The sequence below is a fragment of the Calonectris borealis genome, chromosome 4 (genome assembly GCF_964195595.1).
Source record: "Calonectris borealis chromosome 4, bCalBor7.hap1.2, whole genome shotgun sequence".
In the NCBI taxonomy this organism is placed as follows: Eukaryota; Metazoa; Chordata; class Aves; order Procellariiformes; family Procellariidae; genus Calonectris; species Calonectris borealis.
The window spans coordinates 49,515,486-49,524,845 of record NC_134315.1 but is presented as its reverse complement, the minus strand read 5'-3'; the positions used below and the strand labels follow the sequence as shown (position 1 = coordinate 49,524,845).

The 9,360-nt window shown below is 45.0% G+C and overlaps 1 protein-coding gene across 2 annotated transcripts; it reads left to right on the top strand.

Moving 5' to 3' along the window:
* Positions 1-1,525: 1,525 nt before the first annotated feature.
* On the top strand, positions 1,526-8,784 carry TLR2 (toll like receptor 2). Of its 2 annotated transcripts, none has more exons than XM_075149453.1 (3): positions 1,526-1,636; positions 3,384-3,451; positions 5,480-8,784. In XM_075149453.1, exon 3 carries the CDS (start codon positions 5,488-5,490, stop codon positions 7,837-7,839), a length of 2,352 nt encoding a protein of 783 aa, XP_075005554.1. In that variant the 5' UTR covers positions 1,526-1,636; positions 3,384-3,451; positions 5,480-5,487; the 3' UTR covers positions 7,840-8,784. The 2 variants fall into 2 exon arrangements, with proteins under 2 accessions (XP_075005554.1, XP_075005556.1); XM_075149455.1 differs by having other exon boundaries at positions 3,363-3,451.
* Positions 8,785-9,360: the final 576 nt, after the last annotated feature.

Below are 9,360 nucleotides of genomic sequence, written 5' to 3'. Positions count from 1 at the left end.
TTCTGAAAAAAACCCTGAGGTCTTACATTAAAATAAGCCCTCTGAAGCCCTACCATTGCTGTGCAACACAAAAAAAGACAGTATTGAATTCGTACTGCCATTCATAAGTCTGTTATTCTGGCTAGTTACACCATGCACAGATTGGCGTTTACTCAATACCTGTGAAGGAAGCATCCGGGTACCTTCTGCAATGACTGTGGTGAAATCCAGAGGCATTAAATCACTGTTTTGTTTTGGGTTGTTTTTTTTTTTCCCCTTAGGCGTCTTTCTCCCTGTGAATGCTTGTTTCTCGCTTCACGGTCACCACCACGGTCCCTTCTACCTACCCACAGAAATAGCTGAAGTCTTCTATTTGTGGGGTGCAAGGCTGCGTTTCTAATGAGCAGGCTAGGTGGTGTTGCAGACTGGCTCACTTCTTGTTTCTGCTCTTCTACTTTGCACAGCACATTTAAGTAATCATTGGGCCATGCACCCCTTACAGCCCTACTTAGCTTCCTTCATAACCAGTGAAGAAAATGACACTGATAAGAGCAATTCATCTTTCTACTTCAGTATGAGGTATCTCCTAGAATACTATATTGCTTTTCACCAATTACAAAGGGAATCTAGACAAGCAGGTAGATACAGATGTTTATATTAAGATGGCTGGTCCCAGCCTGAGTGCCTGGAGTCACAGGTGTTGTGGGTTTCTTGTGTTTTAGAGGTTCTTGTGGAAACCTGAAATTGCCTCCGAGGGGATAAAGTTAGGCGTGGGTTTCTCTAACTCAGCGCTTCCATGCTCCCCTTTGCCTGTGTTGCTGGAGCTTAAGTACAGGAGAGTCTAAATGAATCTTGATTAAACTTTAGACATGCAATTATTTGTGGTGAAATACCAAAGCATTGGCAGTTTGGTGAGTATTTGAAAAATGGGGAAATTTGCTTATACATACACGTGTCTGTGTGTTGGTATATGGGTACATATTCATATATATGTATATCTGTGTACGTGCTTGTACATATGTATATATTCACACTCCTGTGTGTAGGTGTATGCATATATACACACATGAGATGATAGTTTCTGTGGGTGTAGGCTGGAAACACCACTTTCAGTTCTACTTTCCTGTTAATAATGGTATCTCTGGGGTTAGTCCAAAGTCTGCTACAAAAGGATTTTTCTGTTCACTCTCTTGGAGAATAGCTCATGGGCTAATCAAGGCTGAACTCCAGGTAAGTGATGAGTGAATTATGTGACAGCAAACACTGAGCACGGATAAAACAGATTAGAAGACTGCGTGCCTAGAGGTAAGGAGAGAAATTGTCTTGCCGGTCATTTCAAAGAGAGGGTCAGAGAGAGGTGTAGGAGAAGCCTTGGCTTTCACACAGTACGTTCTTACCATAGACCCAGACTTTTGTGGGTTGGCACATTTAAAAGGACTGATAGCATTACTGCTTTTATGCCAATCAGATCCCCTAGGTGGGAATTCCCCTACTTACATTGCTAAGGCTGAGAGGTGAAGTGGGAAGGAAACAGCAGCGTGAGAGGAAGCTGGGTAAAGAGCGATCAGCAAGAGAGCGATGAAACACGATATAGGTTAACCGGCATGCAGGCACCGGAGCTGGAGCTGGCATCCCCGGGAATCTTTTCTGCACAGAGGTGAGTTTGCAGGCGGGTGGAGGCTGGAGATGCAGGGAAAGAGAGTGGAGCTGCAATGCCAGAGCAAGAAGCAAGGAGGGAGCACTGGGAAGAGGCTATCTAATCTCTGCCACAGAGTCCTCCTCCTCTGCATGGGGGATTCAGGGTGCTTGGGGCTGCTGGGCAGGGGCCAGCTCTGGCAGGAGTGCAGGGCCGGGAGGGATTTCTGGCTGCCAGCAGAAATGGAGCAGGCAGGTGCAATCGCAGGCAGCGGGCAGGACTGCATGGCAGGCAGGCAGTGAAAGGAAGGCTCACCGGGAGAGCTGGGACATACTGATGGGAGCAATGTCCTTCAGGAGAGGGGAGAAAGGAAAGCAGCAAATGAAAAAAAGACAAGTTGGTCAGACTGTGCCATTTCTGCTCAGTTTCCTTGTGGGAGGTTGCCTTGTACGTGCTTTGTCCTGTTTGTATGTTGTCCCACTTGTGTGTCGATACCAGCTGCCCAGGGAAGTCTGGGCATGAGGATGGGCTGTGTTTGTCTTGGGAATTCAACCAGGAAAGAGCTCATTGAGCAATGGTCTCAGGGCAGTGGGATCAGCTGTCTCCTCACCTAACTCTGCCCTGTTGCACATCCTCTGTGTTGGAAACAAGAAGAGGCATGCCTATATATGTGTGTGTCTGTGTGTATACACAGACATACCATTAAGGCAATGCTGGTGGGTGACAGCTAGGGCATATGTAACCCACACACAACCAAATGGAAAGCAGCAGCTTTCCCCAGTCTGCTTGTGGATCCACCCTTCACCAACTAGTGACCCTCCTGCTGCAGACTCCGTAGCACTGCTCAAATTTACCAGCCCTCATTTAGCTTGATAGCGTTCCCCAAGCTAGAATCAGTTTGCACACTGTTGGCACTCTTTATTTTAGCAGTTACATTAGCCTTTAGCATTTGTTAGCATTTTTAGAACCTCATTCTGTTGGCAATCATGGTTTTGTTTAAGAATATGCGTGTATTTCCTCAAATACTTCTACTCGCCTGGGCCAGGGAAGAAAATACTGAGCAGGTCTGATGGCTCTGATCCTTAGTCCCTAACCAAGAAACACTTTGAATATCTAGTTCATCACAGTGCCTTATGGTATAAGGGCATCTATGCAAATTTCCGTATTTTTACCTGCATTTCAGTTTCTATATGGCTTTTTTTTCTTCCCAGCACAACAGGGAAAAGTGATTCCTTGGTAGGGCAATGATATTGTGGACTGGGGCTATATTTCTGAGTGGGTGCAGAGAGGCCTGAAACGACCCTGTAAGTCAGGGTCTTAAGCTGAATTAGACAGGAGTGGGAAGGGGAAGAGAATGAATGAAAATGAATGAGGGTGGGAATGGAATTACCCTGAGTGTCTGCTTACATTAGAGATGAGCAAAAAAACCTGGAAAAGATGCTCAGGGAAGTGACAATAAAGAAAAGCATCCTTTACCACCAAATGGGGTTCAGTCCTGCAGTCCCTGGTTGGTTTCAGGCTGGTAAGGTGGAGAGCCATTAGGCTCAGCCGGTATTTCCCGTGCAGAACCTGTCCAATTCCCTTCTGTGCTGCCGATGTTCCATCTGTAAATAGCCTACTTATAGATAGATTTTGATTGGCCAGGTTGCCTGGTTGTTTCTTTTTCTAACAGTAAGCATTTTGATGGCAACTTTAAAAATACCACTTAAATTTGTTTGTTTGCTTGTGAAATTCCTCTTACTCATAGCTTTGCTCCTATGGCCTACAGCACTGTGTTATCCAGCCAGACTTGCAAGACCAGAAAAGCCCCATAAAAGAGCCTCAGCTGGACAGCAGGTGAGTGTAACTACAGATCGCAATTCTTTGGGTGGGATTCACATGGGCAAATATCTAGGTATCTAAACTGTGGTGTTCCATTTTAAGTAAATGGGATTATTTCTCTTGGAGTCATCACATCTTAATGTAGGTTTCCAAGAGACGTGATGTGAATTGCCCCTAAAAGTTGTTATTTCTCTCCATTGACTTTGGAGGACATGGTGGGTGACCAGCTCAGCTGTGGGCATCTAAAGACAGGGGAGAGGACTGTGTCCTTCAAGACCCAAAGCTCTACATCAGAGAGAGACAGAGATTAAAGGAAAATAACACAAGAGGTCAAAATGTTTATAGTCCTTCAGGTGGGAAGAGATGGAATGATCCACAACTTTTCCTCCTCTCCCCATATACTCAAACAATCTCAGGTAATTCTGCCCCTTTTGAATAATTTTAAGCAACTTTGGCTAAAAATAATGCAACTAGAAGGTTAGGACTTGTCTGTAGGGACTTGTCTGCGTGGGTCAGCTATTGTAAAACAAATTAGAGTATGAATTCAAAGTACAGTAGATCATCTGCACAGAGTCTCAGTGGGATGACTGAAGGAGAAAGTACTTCTCAGTGAGCCAATCATCTAACCCAATTAACCTGATACGAGCCCACAATGATCTTTGGGAACCTTTTCATTGGCCTCTTTGGGGTTGGTTCACTCTTTCCTCCCTCAGTAAGATACCTACTGAGATAGGGGCGTTTGTGACACACTGGGGAAAGTTATACATTAAAAGTGATCTTTGATCCTTGTCAGGAAAGCATAAACAAAAAAAAGGGTTATAATTCAATATGCAATAAGGGTTTTGAAGGGAAAACAGCCCTCTCAGGCTTCAAGAATTGTTTTTCCAACTCCTCAGAGGGACAGAAGAACTAAAGTCACCTTGTTGGGAGAAAGGACGGGCTGGATATTGCAGATATTACACAAAAAGCCATGTCAAATCAGTACTATGAAAGGCACAACTGTGAGAGGAAAGAGAAGTGACACAGGATCCACAGCTGTGTGGCTTCTCTTGAATCATTTCAGTCGAGAGGATGAGGAACAGGCTGTGGTGCTGGAAAAAGCTGATCTAGTCCAGCCAGCTGATCTGATCTGCAGGAGGCTCCAAAAGCCCCTGGCTCTTCCTTGTGGCTGAGCCTGACCTTCTCTCTGCCACTGAGACCCAAAGCAGAAAAAGCCACTGGCGGAGGAGAAGGATGTGGCAGTAAAAAGGAAGTGCTAAGAGTCGGTAGGTTACAATGGTCAGTTTTCACAGCATAAGTTTCATTAGCAAGTACCGGACTGATGGCAACATGATAATGATGGCCTACACAGACATCCAGGCAAATATTTACTTCCCTACTCCTAGCACATTTACAATCAGAGTAGCCAAAGGCAGATAAAATGCGGAAAGGGACTGAAACATATGCAGCCCTCTTTTCCCTGTTGTCAGAATTGAGATTAGACGTATGCTTGAAATGAGTATTACAGGTGAACATAACTATCTCCCGCAAGACGCTGACTCTTCTTGATGTAACCAGGATTTGAAACACATACAGGAGACTCCCTGTAGTAAAAAATGTGAATACAAAATAATATTTACAGATCCAGAAGAAAAAGACCTAAGCCGGGGCTGAGGGGGCATGTATGGGGACTGTTTCCTAAACAGGCGAAGGATCAGATTAGTAATAATGTTGTGATTATTCAGATGCTTAGCTGAATCTGCAAAAGATTTGTGCAGCTGTTAATTGATTTGATAGTCCTCATTCCAAAGTTAGAAACCACAGGGAAAAAAAGAGTAAATTGAATGTACGTAGCATTTAACAAATGATTCTGGAATATTTGTGTACAATGTGCCTTTTTTGACTAATCTCTTTTATCTCTGAACAGTGTTAAAACCAAATAAATTTATAGTGCCTTCAACAGGACAGAACAGCAAAGGTTATGTTTTAGATACATCCAAAATGTACCTTCTTCAAAACTAACTATTCATCTTATATTTGCTCTGACTGTATTTCATATTTTAGGCAAAATAATGACTACACACACCTGGCGAGTGTGGGCCATCTGCATGGTCTTAGCTGCAAACCTCTCTGAAGAGCAAGTGCTGAAGCAGGCTTGTCCTTCATGCGATGCCACTCAGCTTTGCAACTGCTCTTCCATGGGCTTGGACTTTATTCCCTCCGGGCTCACAGGCAAAATCACAGTGTTAAACCTGGCCCACAACAGGATAAAGCACATCCGATCCCAGGACCTGCAGCAGGCTGTGAACCTGAGAGCCCTGCTGCTGCAGTCCAACGAAATCAGCTCAATAGACAAGGACTCATTTCGCTCCCTTGGGAAACTGGAGCTCTTGGACTTATCAAATAACAGCTTGGCTCACTTGTCCCCTGCGTGGTTTGGGCACCTTTTTTCACTCCAGCACCTCCACCTTCAAGGGAACTTCTACAGAGACCTGGGGGAAAGCTCCCCCTTTTCTAACCTGAGGAACCTGAGCTCTCTCCACCTGGGCAACCCACGGTTCTCCACCATAAGGCAAGGGAACTTTGAGGGCATTGCGCTTCTCAACAAGTTGTGGATTGAGGGTGGCAATCTCAGTCAGTACGAACCGGGAAGTTTGAAATCGATGAAGAAGATAGATCATATGATCATAAACCTAAGAAGTATTAATGTATTCTCAGCAATTGTCAGGGACCTTCTGCACTCTGTCACTTGGTTAGAAGTGAGAAAAATAGCATTCAGTATACCTGCCGAAATGCAAGTATTGAGAGTCATGTCGTCTTCTTTTGCAAAGAAAATTTCTTTTAAACAGACCTTATTAACAGATGCTACTGTGCCTGGGATTGTCAGCATTTTAGGAGACATGCCAAAATTAGTGGAGGTGGAGATGATAGACTGTAGACTCTTGGGAACTGGACGATGGGAAATGCAAATTCAAGTAAACCAATCACAGACTGTTAGAGTTGTGACAATAGAGAAATTATCTATAGAAAAATTTTATTTGTTTACAGATCTTCAGGATGTGGAAGGTCTACTATCTCTGCTTACCAAAGTCACAGTTGAAAACACCAAGGTCTTTTTGGTACCATGCAGCCTTTCACAACGTCTTCTGTCATTAGAGTATCTTGACCTTAGTGCGAATTTGCTTGGAGACCAGAGTTTGGAGCATTCGGCCTGTCAGGGTGGTTGGCCCTCACTACAAACTCTAAATTTAAGTCAGAATTCACTGAGTAACTTAGAAATGACGGGTAAAAGTTTGTCTCATCTAAGAAACCTAAGTCTCTTAGACATTAGCCAAAATAATTTTGGTGAGATTCCAGATGTGTGTGAATGGCCAAAAACCCTGAAATATTTAAACCTCTCCAGCACTCACATTCCTAAACTAACGACTTGCATTCCCCCTACGCTGGAAGTTCTGGACGTTAGCGCTAACAACCTGAAGGAGTTTGGACTGCAACTCCCATTTCTGAAAGAGCTGTACCTCACAAAAAACCAGCTGAAGACCTTGCCCGGTGCCGCACCCATCCCTAACTTAGTGGCCATGTCAGTCAGTAGAAACAAGCTCAACAGTTTCTCCAGGGAAGAGTTTGAGTCCTTCAAGAAAATGGAGCTTCTGGATGCCAGCGACAACAACTTCATCTGCTCCTGTGAATTCCTGTCCTTCATCCACCACCAGGCTGGGATAGGCCAGGTGCTGGTGGGGTGGCCGGACAAGTACGTCTGTGACTCTCCCCTGGCAGTGAGAGGGGCGCGGGTTGGAGCCGTGCACCTCTCCCTGATGGAGTGCCACAGGTCCCTCATGGTGTCGTTGATCTGTGCCCTGGTGTTTCTGGTCATCCTCGTCCTCGTGGCCGTCGGCTACAAGTACCACGCGGTCTGGTACCTGAGAATGACCTGGGCATGGCTCCAAGCCAAGCGGAAGCCCAAGCGAGCCCCCCCGAAGGACATCTGCTACGACGCTTTTGTCTCCTACAGCGAGAATGACTCCGACTGGGTGGAAAACATAATGGTGCGGGAGCTGGAGCAGGCCTGCCCCCCCTTTCGGCTCTGCCTCCATACGCGGGACTTTGTGCCCGGGAAGTGGATCGTGGACAACATCATCGACTCCATAGAGAAGAGCCACAAAACGCTCTTTGTGCTGTCCGAGCACTTTGTGCAGAGCGAGTGGTGCAAATATGAGCTGGACTTCTCGCACTTTCGCCTCTTTGACGAGAACAACGATGCAGCGATTCTCGTCCTCCTGGAGCCCATCCAGAGCAAAGCGATTCCCAAGAGGTTCTGCAAGCTGCGGAAGATCATGAACACAAAGACCTACCTGGAGTGGCCTCCTGGTGAAGAGCAGCAGGAGATGTTCTGGTTTAATTTGAAAATAGCTCTAAAATCCTAGGCAGGGTCATTAAAGAATGGATGTGTAGCATATGTACTCTGGTTTTGTTTCCCTTGCCTGTTCATCCCATCACCTATCTGTATCTCAAGAACAGAGAGCTGAGCTACTGCAAGTTCTATTACTTGCTGTGAGATTATTTTCTTTTTGTAGCCGTGGTCATGAATTGTTATACTGGTTTGGGCTGGAACAGAGTTAATTTACTTCATAGTTGCTCCTATGGTGCTGTGGTTTGGATTTGTGACCAAAACAGTGTTTATAACACAGGGATGTTTCAGTTATTGCTGGACAGTGCTTGCACAGCATCAAGGCCTTTTCTGTTTCTCATACTGTCCTGCCAGTGAGTAGGCTGGAGGTGCGTGATAATTTGGGAGAGGACACAGCTGGGGCAGCTGATCCCAGCTGACCAAAGGGATGTACCATACCATATAACATCATGCTCGGCAATAAAACTTGTGGGAAAGAAAGGGGAAGGGAGGACGTTTGGAGTTACGGTGTTTGTCTTCCCAAGTAACTGTTACATTTGATGGAGCCCTGCTTTCATGGAAATGGCTAAACACTGCTGACAGGAAAGAGTGAATGAATTCCTTATTTTGCTTTGCTTGCATGCAGCTTTTGCTTTACCTATTGAACTGTCTTTATCTCAACCCATGAGTTTTCTCACTTTTACTCTTCTGATTCTCTCCCCTGTCCCACTGCGGGGGGAGCGAGCGAGCGGCTGCGTGGTGCTGAGCTGCCTTCCGGGGTTAGACCACAACAATTTTCTACACACGTTAATCAGCAGTGTTAGCAAAAGCTGTTTCATTTAAATATTTAATGATGAAAAGTTGTTTAGATAAAAAGCTATGTGGTTTATATATCTTTACCTTTGCAAAAGCTTTAGGAGAGAGCCTGCCTAGCCAAGGGTTTTCTGCATTCTTTGTATAAACCACTTCTAATCAAATGCAATAAGTCAGTTTATGCAGCAAGGATTTTTGTCCTAGCTCTCCTAGTTAGTGGACTAAGGACTGATTCTCAGCAGTATTTCACAGTCACTGTAAATTGAATGTCCAGATCTGTGGAGGATCATGGCTGCAAGGCTTAGTGTAAAAATGCACTTTCACACTGCGGTTCTGGCTGTTCTAGCATATATGTTCTATGGCAGACAACTTTCTCTGTGAAAGACACCTATGGAGGATTATTTCTGTCTAGTTTCATTGTACCATGTGTGGGAATAGATGCTTCAGAGTAGGGTTCAAATACTCTTCTGACTTGCTCAAATGGATTTTAAGCTATTCTCAGCTAGAACGTGGGAAACACTAATATATATGTAGTCTTTGAATCCAACACCATGCTCCTCTCTGGTCCGCAGCCTTAGCACAAGCATGAAAAGGGTGTTTCCTACCTTTCTGCTCTCTCTATAAACGTAGTCCACAAAACCAGAGGGGTAGAAATCATCTCACCTCAGACAGGGTGTTTGCTGTCAGCTGGGGCCATGTTTTCTCGAGAAGATTGCTGGGACAAGGCCTCTAATTGCAGAAAAAG

Coding starts and splice junctions, on each gene's coding strand:
- TLR2 (XM_075149453.1), top strand. CDS start 5,488: ATGACTACACACACCTGGCGAGTGTGGGCCATCTGCATGGTCTTAGCT.